This window comes from Pseudorasbora parva, chromosome 2, assembly GCF_024679245.1.
Source record: "Pseudorasbora parva isolate DD20220531a chromosome 2, ASM2467924v1, whole genome shotgun sequence".
Classification (NCBI taxonomy): domain Eukaryota; kingdom Metazoa; phylum Chordata; class Actinopteri; order Cypriniformes; family Gobionidae; genus Pseudorasbora; species Pseudorasbora parva.
In genome coordinates this window covers 4,829,084-4,845,954 of record NC_090173.1, presented here as the reverse complement: position 1 = coordinate 4,845,954, position 16,871 = coordinate 4,829,084, and the positions used below count along the sequence as shown (strand labels likewise).

The 16,871-nt window shown below is 38.7% G+C and overlaps 1 protein-coding gene across 2 annotated transcripts in view; it reads right to left on the bottom strand.

Moving 5' to 3' along the window:
* LOC137090647 (uncharacterized) overlaps positions 1-16,871 on the bottom strand; it is a 188,509-nt gene that overhangs the window by 16,179 nt on the left and 155,459 nt on the right. The window contains exons 1-11 of one of the 2 annotated variants that reach the window (XM_067454595.1): positions 16,313-16,472; positions 14,886-15,158; positions 14,506-14,793; positions 14,138-14,419; positions 13,672-13,731; positions 13,495-13,563; positions 10,869-11,144; positions 10,489-10,776; positions 10,121-10,402; positions 9,542-9,601; positions 9,365-9,433 (exon numbers count right to left, since the gene is read on the bottom strand). In XM_067454595.1, coding sequence (XP_067310696.1) covers positions 9,365-9,433; positions 9,542-9,601; positions 10,121-10,402; positions 10,489-10,776; positions 10,869-11,144; positions 13,495-13,563; positions 13,672-13,731; positions 14,138-14,419; positions 14,506-14,793; positions 14,886-15,158; positions 16,313-16,364 — 1,999 coding nt within the window. In that variant the 5' untranslated portion in view covers positions 16,365-16,472. Of the gene's footprint in view, positions 1-9,364; positions 9,434-9,541; positions 9,602-10,120; positions 10,403-10,488; positions 10,777-10,868; positions 11,145-13,494; positions 13,564-13,671; positions 13,732-14,137; positions 14,420-14,505; positions 14,794-14,885; positions 15,159-16,312; positions 16,473-16,871 lie in introns of those variants that run through there. The other variant, XM_067454602.1, reaches the window with a different exon arrangement.

The following is a 16,871-nucleotide window of genomic DNA, read 5'->3' as shown; positions in this document are numbered from 1 at the left end:
ATGAGCATGAGCCCATGTGTATTGCCTTGAATTTCCATTTAAATTTCTCCAGACATCACATAAGTCGTTTCTTTCAATTATTTCACAAAGACGTTTACGAGAGGGCATATGTGGTTCTATATGATTACGATCAACATTTTGTTCAACACAATTCAAATCTCCACCAAGAAAAAGATATTCTTCGCTATTGCATTTATCTAGGGTTGAGCATAAAATGTCCAAGAAAGCCACTCTTTCTATTGGTAAAGTGGGGGCATACACACTAATAAAAACCAAGACATACTTTTCAAAGACAGCTTGAATTTTCAAAAGTCTCCCCTTCACAATCTCCTCCATCTTAAAAGAACATGGATTAAAAATTTTCGCAAACAAAATAGAAACTCCTCCACTACGTGAAGTTTTATGACTTAGACCATTCCATTCTTTTATCCAATCTATAGCATTTTTATCATCACTGTGTGTTTCTCGTAAAAAAAGAACATCAAGCTGTTTCTGTTTCATTGTTTCATACACTTGCATTCTCTTTACATCATCCCTTGCTCCGTTTACATTTAAAGATGCAATACGGATTTCTGTCATGTGTAAAAAAGAAAAAGAAACAAAAAAAATTAAACCGTACAGAAACACATAATCGGGATGAATAAATTATGCCACTTTATCATCATTATTCAGTTGGTTTTGGATTTTAGAAACAAATTTTTTTAGTCGATATACTTCTTTATCCAGAAAACAGCCTTCAATCATTAGACTCTTAGTCCTTTCCACAAACCTTCTCAGGTCTGGGAAAAAATCAGCAATCTGTATTCCTCTCTGATTTTTGGTTACTTTTAAAAATGTCTTAATTTCATTAGCACAATAATCATTACATTTCCATTCACTCTGTGAGCAACTTGAGTCAGACAACTCACTTTCGCTTTCAATATTATCTGTGTCACTCTTTAGTTTTTTCCTCGCTTGTTTTGATCTTTCTTCTCTGTCTGTCTTTTTCCTTTTTAAAGGAGTTTTAAAGACATCTTGATCCATATCCACTTCACACAAATTTACGTTCTCTGGTAAAGACTCTATATCAGATGAGCAAATCATTGAACAATCCTGTATGTCCATTAATTACTCTGTGACAGTAACTTCTTTAAGCAAGCTCACATGTGACCTTATTTGAACATTATCAGAAGACTCATTATCTTCCATGATTTTGATCATGGTTTGAGCAGTTTCAACTGTTTGCTCACGAGGCACTTTGTCTGTTGTGCACTTGCCACTCTGTGCTGTATTCATAGGTACCGCTAACGGCACAGATGTTCTAGCAGCGCTTTCCTCGTCTTGTACCACCCTTTCATCTATCATGTCTTGCCTTGCGCGTGTACTGTTATTCCCATTTTCAGGACAGGTACGAGCCAAATGCCCGTTTTTACCACATCCGAAACACTTCATTGTATCAGTAGATACATATACAGTGTAATCAAAATCGTCACATCTGAATTTCAAGTTTAAATTCAGTTCCGTTCTATTTTCACTCCAAATCATGTACGTGAATCTCCTAAAAGACACCACATGTTTGATTAACTCAGATTTACTCCTGATCGCAATCTTTTTCACTGGAGCAACCAACTTACCAAAACATGACAATTCTTTAACCAACACTTCATCTTTAATAAAGGGTGGTATATTTGACAAAACAACTTTTCTCGCAGGAGTTGAAAGAGGAATCACGGGAGTAAAAAGACCACGAATTACAACTCCTCTCTCTACTACCTCATTAGCGTTTTCAACAATGTTCAAAAAACAGACAACTGCATTACTCAACCTTGATGCTGCTAAAATACTTTTATGTCCAACAACCTCTCCAATAGCCAAGATACAATCTTCCACACTTGCAGCGGCAACCACTTTAACCCGATGGCGCCGTGTTAATGAACCGAGCGAGTCAACACCTTGGGCCGCCATGCCCTCGGTGATTCACTGGCACAAAAACGCCCCAAAAGGCAAATGTTATGCTTTATCTACCCAATGCAGATTAAACGTTTACAAAAAGCAAAGTTCAACCAAGAAAAAGTTGCCACAGCGGGCAGAAAACTAACTCGAACTCACCACACGCTCTCCAGCCTCCTCACTCACTCAACAAACACTCAAGCATACGCATGCACGAAAGAGAGAGAGAGAGAGAGAGAGAGAGAGAGAGAGAGAGAGAGAGAGAGAGAGAGACTTTTGACTTTTAACATCTCTTTAATTACAAATCTAAATACATAAAAGCCTTAACACATTACTTCAGAAATATACATTCCTAAAATAATAAATAAATAAAATAAATACAATCAATTAAAAAAGCACTTTTACATCAATACATCACAACCTCCCTCGTCATTGGGTTGACATAAAACATTTCCAACACCCCATAAAAAGAAGAAAGATTCATTATCGTTCACCAATTCATAATACTTATACTCCATAACCAGCCTACTCTTTACCAAAGCTCTGAACATGCTCAAAGGATCAGTATCATTATTAGACAGCAATTTTCTTTTTCTGGTGAGCCAAATTGCCATTTTTGCCTTTCCAAATAAAACATTTATCAGAACAATTTTGCTTTTGTTCAAGGTGTTATATTTTGGTCCGAAAATAAAGAGACTATTTGTAAAAATAAAACCAAAATTATGGCTCAAATCTCTTAATACGTCGAAAATTCCTAACAGCCTTGAACACCCAATAAAAATATGGAAAACTGTTTCTGGAAGACCACAAAACAAACATTCTTCTCCTTGCAAAGGATTTAGATGAGCTTTGTACCGATTTGTTGCTAAAATACAATGAGAAATCCTAAATCCCCAGTTCTTTTTTCGATTGGCATCTTGTACAATGACCTCCAACATCCTTTTGGAGATACACCTGATTCAACAAAATTAGTCCATTTGGTCTCTGGAAGATCTTTCAATGCTCTTAAGTTCAGATATTTGACACAAACAAGATAAAGAGCCTTCTTAGATATAGTGTCAAAAAGACCCAGTTCAGGTGTTGTAAAAGAGAGTAATCTTCCATCTGTCTCCTGCCAATCTCCTACATTTACCACCACCTTAATGCTGGGGAAATCATTCTTAACCATGTCTACTTGCGATGGGATTAAAGGAAATGACTCTCGTATCTCATGTAGCAATTTTTCAACAGTCCGAACAGAATGAATACCAATCTTCATGGCCAGTTTTTCTGCAGAAATCCATCGGTCAATCGACCGAAGATGACAGATTTTACTTATTCCTGCTTTGACCAGGTTTGTGCATACAGTTTTAGATTTTAAACTCATGCCAGTAAGAAGAGGATTAAAAAGTAATGGTTCTTCAAGAACCCACTCATGGGGAACCTCAGACAATTCTCTTTTAACAACAAATATTTGCCATGCATTTAAAACTGATGCATAAAAGGAAGAGAGTCCATTCAAATCCACTTCCTTCAAATTAATTAAGAATAAATGTTTATCCAAGTTCATCCGCTCCACTCTTCTTAGTAGAGCACAAGCAATTTCTGACCAGTTCTGAGACTGATGGTACAGTAGTCTTTGCGCAGTCTGCAGTCTAAAACCAGCCACCTTGGATTTAATGTCCATAAGACCCTGGCCTCCTTCACTTAGCTGTAGATACAGTACTGATTCTCTCAACCAATGTTGTCCATCCCAGAAAAACTGTACCAACACTTTTTGAATTTCCCGAATGAAGTCCTCTGGTGGGTTCAACACAATCAGTTTATGCCATAAAATGGATGCGGCAAGATTATTCACGACCAGCACTCTCCCTCTATAAGAAAGTTGAGGTAAAATCCATTTCCATTTTGATAATCTATTACAGATTTTATCTTTCACGCCTTCCCAGTTCTTTCTTTGATGTTCCTCAGAACCTAAAAAGACACCTAAAAACTTAAATCCTTCTTTTCCCCACTTTACATTTCCCGGGATAACAGGTTTTGTATCGACATTGGAGCATTGTTCTTTACCATTGCACCAAAAAGCTTCTGTTTTGCTCCAGTTCAGTTTTGCAGACGACGCTCTCTCATATAGAGAGATACTGTAATTAAACATATCAATATCTCTTTGATCTTTCACTATCACAGTAATGTCGTCTGCATATGCTGTTAACTTTAAAGCATTAGAGTTACCATCAAGCTTAAGACCAGACAGTTCTTTCCTCAAAAGACACAGGAGTGGCTCCACTGCTAATGCATATAACTGACCGGAGAGAGGGCAACCTTGTCTAATACCTTTAAGCATTCTTATTGGTTTACTTAACCCACCTCCTATTTTTAAAATACAAGATGCATTCATATATAATAGTTTGAGCCAAGAAATAAAACCATCTCCAAATCCAAAAGCACTCATTGTTTCGTACAGAAAACCATGATCCACTCTATCAAACGCTTTTTCCTGATCCAGGAATAAAAAACCCACATTCATTTCATTTTGTTTTGAAAAATCTAAAATATCTCTCATCATAAAAATATTATCATATATGGTTCTTTCTGGAACACAGTACGATTGATCTTGACATATTAAATCTCCTAATACAGTTTTCAGCCTATTTGCCAAAACTTTAGCAATTAGCTTGTAATCGGTTGTTAGGATTGACACAGGCCTCCAATTTTTAAGAACACTCAAGTCACCCTTCTTTGGTAGCAGTGTTAACACTGCCCTTTGACAACTTGGGGGAAGGCGTTTTTCTTTAAAACACTCTTGGACCACCTCATTAAAGTCTTTACCGATGTAATTCCACACAGCTTTATAAAAGTCCAGTGAAAGTCCATCAATTCCAGGTGCTCTGCCAGGCTTCATCTGTTTAACAGCATCCGATAACTCCTCAAATGAAACAGTTCTGTCCAAGTGCTCACTTTGTGGTTTAGAAAGAGAAGGCAACTGCTGCAGTAGCTCTGATACACATTCAGTGTCAGTGTCCTCTTTTCTATATAAGTTTGAATAAAAGTCCAATGCAATCTTTCTCATTTCTGTTGCATCAAAAGTCTTACGTCCTTTAGGTGTTGTCAAACAATGCATTTGATTTTGTTGTTTTGACACTTTCTCCAAATAGAAAAAATAAGCAGTGGGGGCATCCATCTCATGAACGGACATACAACGAGATCTTATCAAGGCTCCTTTTGCCCTCACTTGCAACAAATGTTCTAGATCTTGTTTCTTTTCACTCACAATGCCAGCCGAAGATGAATTAGAGTTCTGAATCATACCAGCTGTAATGTTCAAAATCTCATGTTCTATTTCTGAAATTTTTTGTTTTATTTTTCTTGTTGAAAAACATGTATACTGCTGACAAAATATTTTGATTTGCGTCTTCCCTATATCCCACCACTGAATCAAATTCTCAAACTCATTTTTCTTTGAACCCCATTCGTTCCAAAACAATTCAAATTTCTCAAAAAAATCTATCTCTTTCAACAGTGCGACATTAAACTTCCAATATGGACTTTTAAATTTAGATTGTGTCAAAATAATATTGACTGTAATAAAATGATGATCTGATAGACAACATGGAAAAATATTACACCCCATGATTCTATTATTCTCCGCACGCTTGACATAAAACCTATCAAGTCTTGCTGCACTTATCATTCCCTGTGAGACTTTGGTCCATGTATATTGTTTCATCTCTTTATTCCGCTCTCTCCAAACATCTACTAAATCATTTTGAACTATAAAACTTTTTAAAACAGAAACTGATAAAGGATGTGGCTCCTCATTATTCCTATCTAAAAGAAAATTAAGAGAACAATTCCAATCCCCACCAATGATTAGCATACCATCTACAGCGTAACTTTTTAAAAACTCTCCCAATTTTCTAAACATAATCATTCTATCTAACCCTTTATTTGGAGCATATATATTTATGAAAACAAATAACTGATTTTCAACTTTAGCTTTCAACATCAAAATACGTCCTTTCTCTAATTCCATTTCTGATAAAATATTAACATTGAGGTGAGGTGAAAATAAAATGGCTACACCCGCACTAACATTTGTGCCATGACTTAAACAAAGCTTTCCTTTCCACCACATGTTTAGCTCAGATTCATTTTTCATATCGCTATGAGTTTCTTGTAAAAATATAACTTCTGAATCTTTAAGTCTAAGGAACTCAGAAAGCAATCCTCTTTTTCCCCCATCTCTTAGGCCATTCACATTTAAAGATCCCAATCTAAGAATCTGCATTGCAGGGTAAAGAGAAGAAAAAAAAAAATAACAGAAAAACACAACAAAAATGAAGATAGATCCCATACCCATGTGACTTATTTTTTCCATTCGGCCAGTTTTACGTTATCTTTTTGAGACTTTCGTACAGTTGTTAAAAACTTTTTCAGCCGAAATCTTTTTTGTTTTGAAATGACATCATAGCCTGCCGTCTTCTGAGCTATCGCCACTGATTTTATAAACTTATTAACATCGGGGAAAAACTTCGCAACATCAACCTTTTTCCCTTTAGTTAAATCTAGAAAATCATTTAATTCTTCGACGGAATAAATGTCCTCCAAAGACTGACTGCAATCAATATCCGAAAACTCTGAGCAATTGTCACAATTCTCCATCAATTCGTCATCACTGTTTTCACTCTCCACAAGTGCATTCGCCTGTATCCCGCTACTACTCTGAACATCATCACCATAAACACATTCCTTATCCATAACAACACCAACATTCGGTCCTACAGTATTATCACCAGCTCGTATTGAAGACAAAAACTCACTCACCTCTGACTTTGCGCTTGGATCTATAGCACTCTTCTCGGGTGTAGTCTGAGGAATAACGCTGGGTTCACCTGTTGAAACCGAGGCCTCTGAATCCTTATTCCCATTTATCCTCTGTTTCTTTTCTGGAATCGTTACCTCCGTTACAGCTATAGCCCGTTTCTCTTTATCTGGACTTTCATTTTTTTCACTCTGATCAGTTTGCGCGTCATTATTTCCGTCATTCTTTGCATTTTCTAATTGTTTCCTATGCGGACACGTAAACTTCTTATGTCCCAAATCGCCGCATTCAAAACAACGAAGGCTTTCTGTCGTTGCAAAAATCATAAAAGAACTGTCTCCATGCTGAATGCGAAACGAGATATCCAGAGACTCAGATTGGGCATTTAAAAACATGAACACTTGTCTTCGAAAAGACATCACATGTTTTAAAGCTGCGTTTTTACACCCGAGCGGAACCATTTTAATGGATCCAGCAAACTTTCCATAACGACTCAATTTTTTTATGATTTGCTCATTTGAAATGAAAGGCGGCGCGTTAGAAATGGTGACTCTAGTAGCCGGTGCGCGTAAAAGCGTCACTTGCACCAGCGTTTCAGACACAACAATTCCATTTTCAACAAGGATGTTTACGAGTTTCTCATCTTTAAGAAAAACTACCACAGCTTTATTCATTCTGGAGGCCGATGCTATCTTTTCGTTTCCTACAATCTCGCCCATTGCTAGAAGCACGTCCTCTACGGTAAATGCTTGGTCCGAAAACACTTTACATCCGTTTTTGATTGATAGCCCAGGCGTTCCCTCACCAGAGAGAGACGCCATGGCCCTTATCACTGAATTAATCCCACAAGTGCTCCTCCTGAATCTATAACGGTAGACATTTTACAGGAGTTGAGTAATATAAATAGAGGAAGTGGGTTGTGACCAAGATATAGTTATGTGGTCGCGGTAGAAACCACCCAGAAGGTGATGTGGCACACACATTGTTTTTCATATCAACACAATAAAGAACAAGAAAGAAACTATAATTGTGTTGTGCATTAGAACAAACTTAGACTGCCTCGATGTCCAAAGGACTGAACATCGAAACGATATCATCATCCGTATCTGGCAGAAGTGGTAAAGCACAAATGAATCAAAGAAAAGATCTTCATTCTTAATCCCAATCAACCCCAATCCAAAATGTGCACAGCCTAGAGTGCTTTAACACTTTTAAAAACGTCTTAGGTTATGCATTTAACCATGGTTCCCTGAGAAAAGGGAATGAGATGCTGTGTCCTCTAGAGGGCACTATGGGGAATGGATCTGGCTTGAATGGAGTCTGAAGCATGAGTTTTAAAACACTGAACTTGACATTGGCAGGTGGCACCCTATGGTGTCACCACTAGTGCAACCATGAGTATAAAAGGGCACCTGTGAAATAGGCATCTCGTTCCCTATTCTCAGGAAACCTTGGTTACATGCGTTACCTGAGACGTTCCCTTCCGAAAGGGGAATGAAATTCCCACGCCACCATGCTGAAGGGATGAGTGTCCTATTGGCTGAGAGAAGTCAAAGGACTCAGGAGTTCTCATCCATATCATAGACCGGACCCTTCTCAAGAACGGAGTCTCCAACAGGATGAACCTAAGAGGGAAAGTCTAACTACATTCATATTCAGGCCAGCGTCCAAGGAGGCTCACACAAAGCCTAACACCCAGAACTTCTGATCAGACAGCTCTGAAGATTGGAGGCCAAGTTCTAACCGATGGCAATACAGAGAAACCTCAGAAAAGAGCTAAAGAACTCAGTCTAACTGGCCTGCAAAGCTCCGCAGAGTGAACGTCTCAGTATAATGATTCTCAAAATGAGAAGAGGCATAGAAATCCTCTACACTACAGTCAGTAGCCAAGGAGGCTCCCAAAGAACATACAACCTCTAAGGACAGAGTCCTTCGCATGACAGCTTTCAAAAGTAAGAGTTTGCCTAGCTATGTCCATCACCCAGGACAGCTTAGCAAGGAGTCTCACAGTGAGCCTTGCTACTTGATTTCGCTATCCAGATGAAGCTCTGATGAGTGGAGGCCTCTACAAAGCTCTTTATATCGAGAGGAGGCCTAACCACACTCCATAGTACAGTCAGAAACCAAAGAAGTTCAGAGGGAGCCTAGCGACTCAGTACTACTGTCTTATCAAGCTCTGAGGGAGGAGGCCTACGCATGACAACTCTCACAAGTGAGGGGAGGCCTTGCTATGTCCAATACCTACAACAGCTTACCAAGAAGACTCACGGGGCGCCTAGCTACTTTACATTGTTTTCCAGGCGAAGCTCTGAGGAGCAGAGGCATCTAACAGATCTATTCTCCATAGTGAAATGATGTCTACCAATGCTATGGCTTAGTGCAGTAGCCAAGAAGGCTTACAGAGAGCTTAACAACTTAGTAACCTGGCTGAGCTCATAGGACGGAGGCCTCAGCACTGCATCTTCTATGTTTAAAACTGCTTACCAAGGAGGCTTCTCATGTAAGAAGCCTTGAATGTAAAGAACATTTCTCCTATGCTACACTAGCGTCTTTGGAGAAACAGAAATGTGTTAAAACAGCATTGATATTTCAATATTGTGTTTTTATACCAAGTTTCTACATAAGCATAGTTACCACTTTGTTTGACTTTCTCCAGGGAGACAGTCGCACTGATGTCTGGTGTTTGACCCGCACTCTCTTGTCCTGTTGGAGAAACAGTGAAAGGTCAAAGTGCATCTCAGTGCTGTTGACTGCGGTATGAATCTACTGGAAATGTGCCCAGTATTTATTAAAGGAAAATCTCAAACATACCATCAGATTCTTTCTTTCTTTCTTTAGGATTAGTTGTCTTGACATTCAAAGTAGCTTGTCCTGGAAAACCACAAGAATATGAAGTGTGTAGTGGCAGTGCAATACTATTCTCAGATAGAATATTACATTCACATTTAATACACATTTAATTAACAATAAATAAAGCTAAGTTCTGAACGATGTCCAAATTAGTCATTATGATGCATATGCTTTAATGTTTAATGATTTAATTAATGATTTTAGGGACCTGAATACATGAAATCTTTTTCAACTAAAACACAAACTTTTGGAAACAAGTTTCAAAGTGCAGTCTTTTGAAAACGATACCGTTATAATTTCCATTTAAATTAAAAATGTGAATTTGTTGCAGCGGTGATGTCATGTGCATGCATATTTTGTGTTCATATGTTGTCACCTACTGGCCTGCCGTGAGAATACAGTGTTTTTAGTTGTTTTCATGGATCCGTGTGAACAGGAATATATTTCTTATTATTGCTGTCAGTACACAAAAAACACAAAGGAAAAACGTTCCCTTTTTTGTACATTGTTGTCGTGTAAACATACCCTAACTTTGCCTACCCAATTTGGTAATAGTTGGTTCTTTAATGCTCTTGTGGAACACAAAACAATCATATTCTGCTTTTTCATCCTCCTTAATCTCCACACTCTTCCTCATTTGGAAGGATCCATCATGGTTTGGTCTGATTCCTGAGAATTTAATCTCATCTTCAGGCAGAAATATGCCATTTTTCCTAATGGTCATCATCACATCTTTGGGGAAGAAGCCAGTGGCCAGACAGGTGAGTTTCAGCTTGGATTCATCACTGGATTTCCTTGAAAACACATGAACATCTGGAGGAGCTGAAAACACAGGAATCAGTTCATCAATCAGTTTCTATCTCTATAACAGCTGCAGATCATCTACAAATACACACACATTTACTCACAGCCGTTTCTGAGCTCCTCATCTGCATATTCTCTGAATTTGTTGAGCCAGTCCACACACTCTTTCTCCAGGTAGCCTTTGGTGTATTGGTTTAGGATCGGCACATTGTCCCATTTTGTCTTGGTTGGTCGAGCTGCTTCAACTGGAGCGACCCATAGAGACTCTTTATCTTCAAAAGACAGAAAGTCCTCTCCATCATATCCATACTCAGAAACGCCTCTGAGAAACGTCACTTTATCTCCCTGCTGCTCAACTTCACATCCGTGTCTCCACTGAAGAACATGAAGATCTGACACGGACACAGATTGAAATGTTTGTGGTGAGATGATAACAGGATTAATAAAAACCAAACTCAGGTTAAACTGTATGAATGTTCCTCACCTGACTCATTCTGTCTCATGCGGTTCATCAGAATATTGACGTTCACATTAAACCACTGTTCTTTTCTCTTTCTCGACTGAGTGCCTTTTTCCCAGTAATCTTCCTGCATTTTCTCTTTCATCCAGGTCTGTTTGGGAATCTTTATCTTGTCCTTGCTGTTGTAATAGTCGATCTGTCTGTCGTCTAGCAGACCCATAGCAGTGAATTCATAGATGCTCGGCAGATCCACAGGTTTAGACAAGGCCGTGTAAATGTAATACAGCGAGTGTTTGTTTGCTATGAAGAGGAATAAAACATGCATAATATAACTGTTCACTTATGCTCACACTCAGGACAAAGTAAACTAAATGTATTTTAATAACATGTATAAAGCCAGATCTGCAATCCAGAAACATTTTAGGCAAAATCTGACAAAGAATACAGAAACTGTTACGTACAGATAAGGGAAAATGGTGCGAGGACACAAGTGCAGTAAGAAAAGTGATTTACTTACAACATAAAACATAAACTCAAAACATATCAAACTGGAATCACGGGGAAGACGGGAGACGTAGACATACAACGATCTGACAAAGACTGACAAAGACCAGGAGCTTATAAAAGGGAACAAATGAGACAGGGACCGAGGGAACACAGGTGGGACAAATCCAGAGATGTATAAAGTACTAGAGACTTGAGTAAAAGTACAAGTGCTCTATCAAAAAAAAAAAATTACTTGAGTTGAAGTTGAAGTCCTTTTTAAGCACCACAATGGTACAAAAGTATTCAACATTTTTTGTACTTAAGTTTTGCAAGTAGTTTATTTTTATCAGTTTATCAGACCGGGGGGGCACGGGAGGAACAGCCAATGGAGGAGTGGACCAGGACGGAATGGAAAGGCCGTGGAGGAAGCCTTTCATCCCTCTCCACCGCCTCGGGACCACCGGTCTCGAGGGCCATTGCAGCAGGGACCACCGATACACGATCCACTGGAACACGGACCACCGGATCTGGGACCATAGAAAGACTAGGGCCCAGGTGGTCAACTAATTCCCAGAACCCCAGACTCCCAGTTCTCTCCATCACCTCCGGACAGAGGGGCATGTCAAGGCAGAGATTAAAAGTCTCTTTCCTCTCTGCCTCGTCGAGCTTAAAATGGTCCACCTCCATGAGGAACAGGCCTGCGAACTGTCTTACATCCATCCCCTGTTGACGGATGTACCTGGAGTTCAGGTAACGCATCACCCGCAGGTTCTTCTCCCACTCCATAGGAGGATAACAGGAAAAACAAAATCAACAAAAAAAAAACCCAAGTCCTGCTGAGTCCTCGATTGGTCAGATCATTATGTTACGTACAGATAAGGGAAAATGGTGCGAGGACTCAAGTGCAGTAAGAAAAGTGATTAATTTACAACATAAATCATAAACTCAAAACAAAACCCACGAGGGGGCAAAAATACATAATCAAAACATAAACTCAAAACATACCAAACTGGAATCACGGTGAAGACGGGAGACGTAGACATACAACGATCTGACAAAGACTGACAAACACCAGGAGCTTATAAAAGGGAACAAATGAGACAGGGACCGAGGGAACACAGGTGGGAGAAATCAAACACTAATTAGATAACAAGGGGGGAGGGATCAGACAATGACAGAAGCACAAATGGTCATACAGACAAAACCCACATGTGCACAAAAGACAGGACAGGCATGTGACAGAAACAACACACTTCACTACACTCCAGAGAGTTGTCATTCACAGCTTGAAAAGCAAAAGCGACTGCAGGTGAATGTAAAGGCGGTGCGTAGAAAGTTGACGCAAGTAATGTAACAACGCACGTAGGAATATGCTAACCCAAGTAGAAACCACATTTACCTAAAAGTAGAGATAGTGGAAGATCTCCTAAAGGTCTTGTGATACATGTGGCTTCTACTTGTGAAGAACTCTCTAGGAGAACTTTCACCTCTCAAGAGCAAGTCAGGCCTGGGTGGCACCAATAAACCAATCGCATTGCAAAATACACACATTTAAACCTCACAGAGCCAAGCGTGCTTTGTTCTAGCATTATATTTTTCTTTTTTAAAAGAACATACAAGAACACTCACACACACAAATGTAGTGCCATAAATGCCTTCAACTCCCTCAAGAGCTGAATTTGCTCATGCAAACACTAACTACTATCCCTCAGGAGAGTCAGTCTTATGAATGTACCAAACCTAGCGCATCCAGCTTCTTCCACCCAAATGTGCGTCCCATATCCCCTGAGAATAGAGACAGTGTGAGCTGAGCTTTCATTGAGAAAACCTTGCAATGCACATATTCAGCTCCCTCAGGACTTCAACACAGAACCTCCACACAAATGTCCTAAAGAAAATAAGAGGATGGCATATTTCGCAGGTGCCCTTTTATCATCATAGGCTGCCCCCTGCCAAGATGAACAATATGATAGACCGCTAAGGTATTTTATTAATGTTTTTTTTTTTTTACAATTAACAAGCCGCTCATGTAAGAAGCCTTGAATGTAAAGTACATTTCTCCTATGCTACACTAGCGTCTTTGGAGAAACAGAAATGTGTTAAAACAGCATTGATATTTCAATGTTGTGTTTTTAATACCAAGTTTCTACATAAGCATAGTTACCACTTTGTTTGACTTTCTCCAGGGAGACAGTCGCACTGATGTCTGGTGTTTGACCCGCACTCTCTTGTCCTGTTGGAGAAACAGTGAAAGGTCAAAGTGCATCTCAGTGCTGTTGACTGCGGTATGAATCTACTGGAAATGTGCCCAGTATTTATTAAAGGAAAATCTCAAACATACCATCAGATTCTTTCTTTCTTTCTTTAGGATTAGTTGTCTTGACATTCAAAGTAGCTTGTCCTGGAAAACCACAAGAATATGAAGTGTGTAGTGGCAGTGCAATACTATTCTCAAACAGAATATTTCATACACATTTAATGGTAATGTGTTATATGACATAATATTCCATACAACTAAATTCTGAACAATGTCCGAATTAGTCCTTATGATGCATATGCTTTAATGTTTAATGAATTAATTAATAAAGTGGCGACGTCATGTGCATGGATTATGTGTTCAGTCTATAGTTGCAGAGGTAAAAGGTATGTCGCCTCCTGCTGGCCAGTGTTTTTAGTTGTTTTCATGGATCTGTGTGAACAGGGATAGTTTTTGACATTTTTGCTGTCTGTACACAAAAAACGCGTAGGAAAAACCTTTCCCTTTTTTGTACATTGTTATCATGTAAACGTCCCCTAACTTTGCCTACCCAATTTGGTGATAGTTGGTTCTTTAATGCTCTTGTGGGACACAAAACAATCATATTCTGCTTTTTCATCCTCCTTGATCTCCACACTCTTCCTCATCTGGAAGGATCCATCATGGTTTGGTCTGATTCCTGAGAATGTAATCTCATCTTCAGGCAGAAATATGCCATTTTTCCTGATGGTCATCATCACATCTTTGGGGAAGAAGCCGGTGGCCAGACAGGTGAGTTTCAGCTTGGATTCATCACTGGATTTCCTTGAAAACACATGAACATCTGGAGGAGCTGAAAACACAGGAATCAGTTCATCAATCAGTTTCTATCTCTATAACAGCTGCAGATCATCTACAAATACACACACATTTACTCACAGCCGTTTCTGAGCTCCTCGTCTGCATATTCTCTGAATTTGTTGAGCCAGTCCACACACTCTTTCTCCAGGTAGCCTTTGGTGTATTGGTTTAGGATCGGCACATTGTCCCATTTGTTCTTGGTTGGTCGAGCTGCGGGAACTGGAGCGACCCATTGAGACTCTTTATCATCAAAAGACAAGAAGTTTTCTCCATCATATCCATACTCAGAAACGCCTCTGAGAAACGTCACTTTATCTCCCTGCTGCTCAACTTCACATCCGTGTCTCCACTGAAGAACATGAAGATCTGACACGGACACAGATTGAAATGTTTGTGGTGAGATGATAACAGGATTAATAAAAACCAAACTCAGGTTAAACTGTATGAATGTTCCTCACCTGACTCATTCTGTCTCATGCGGTTCATCAGAATATTGACGTTCACATTAAACCACTGTTCTTTTCTCTTTCTCGACTGAGTGCCTTTTTCCCAGTAATCTTCCTGCATTTTCTCTTTCATCCAGGTCTGTTTGGGAATCTTTATCTTTTCCTTGCTGTTGTAATAGTCGATCTGTCTGTCGTCTAGCAGACCCATAGCAGTGAATTCATAGATGCTCGGCAGATCCACAGGTTTAGACAAGGCCGTGTAAATGTAATACAGCGAGTGTTTCTCTGCAATCAAGAGGAATAAAACATGCATGACCATTAATGTGATAAAAGTGGTGAGTTCCTGGAGGAGAAACAGGAGAATGAGGGAGAAGCTCATAAAAATATGCATGAAATAACAATCACTAACACTTACAACCACATTCAGGACAAAACAGACTAAATGTATTATGAGAACATGCATAAAGCCAGATCTGCAATTCAGAAACATTTGAGTCAAAATCCCACATTTTGTCTCAATTAGCAGAAATTAGCAGATAAAGGCAATATAATTAATATCATGCTGTAAACCCACTATATTAATAACCTTTTTAAACATCACCTAGATATTAAAACACTGGCTGACCCAGTTGAAAAAGAAATACTATTAATTATAAAAAATAAATTATAGTGTATTCATATTGTGCTAAAAACATATTCAAGTACATGTTTATGCATTTAATAGTACGTATCTTTCACCCGGGGAGCCTAATAAAAACTACATGAGGATAATATCATCATCTGATCATATATTCCTCATAGTTATTTCTGCTGCTTCAAATGTGCTAAATACACACAGTCACATCAAACAGAGATAAACTGAAGGAAAAAAGCCAATTAAAAAAAAACAAATGATCACGATTCTGGAGACTTCAGATGAATCATCATCAACACCAAATCCTGTTGATCTCAATAAGAGCTTCTGTGTGACAGAGATACAGTCTCTCTGGTCAGTAATATAACAAGTGAAGAGCGGTGAAAGGGTTAAAAAGACGAAGAGGAATGATGTGATCGGCTGTCAAAAACACCCGTTAATCTTTCAGTTTTTATACATTTAGATTTTATTTCATTTATTTATGCTTTAGCTTTTTATGGGATAAAATATAAAATAATCCTATTATGTTTTTCATAAACACAAACTACCCTCCACCCAGTGCCGTTATTTTGGTCAAAAGTCAAAATACCATCACACTCGGCAAGCGCTGTTGTTTTTAACACGTCTCTATTTACAGTGTAGCTCTCGAAAACTCGCATATATTGAATTATATGTATTTCATATACGACGCTAGCATGAAATATAATCGAATTTAATTTCTGTCGTTACAAAGACGATTTAAATCTCGACGCGCACTCGTCACTTTCACTTTCGCTTTCCGGTAATCAGTAAGTTATTCTTTTACCTGCTTGAACTGAAGTCGCATAAAGCAGAAAAACACAAAGCAGAGCCAACATCTTCGTCGAGACACTCGTGGTTATGATGACTGAAATGCCATGAATGTGTGAATTTGACAGATTTTTCTGATATCGTCGAATACCAACTTACAGAAAATAGCGGATGTTTTAGCCAATAAGAAAACAGATGACGTCATCCGTATCTGGGCAGAATAAGCAGATGCAATTCTTCCACAAAAAATAGACGTTAGCTTTAGTTCATATTGCATTTAGTTAAAAAGAGCATCTCAAATATATAATGCTCCGATGGCAGTAAAAAATCGTGTCTGTTTCTCAATATGTACTTTTTTCTTTTTTTGACAACATTATATAAATTAAAGAAGGAAGCAGTCATAGTGCGTGTGTGTTTGTGTGTGTGTGTGTGTGTGTGGGGGGGGGGGGTTGTACAAGAGGTATATAACTGATCAGAATAGATCACATCAGAGGAAAAGATTAAAAGTCTTACATATTTTAAGTTGTTTTTAAAGTCTTCTGATTACAGAGTCAGAGATAGTCCCAAAATAATGT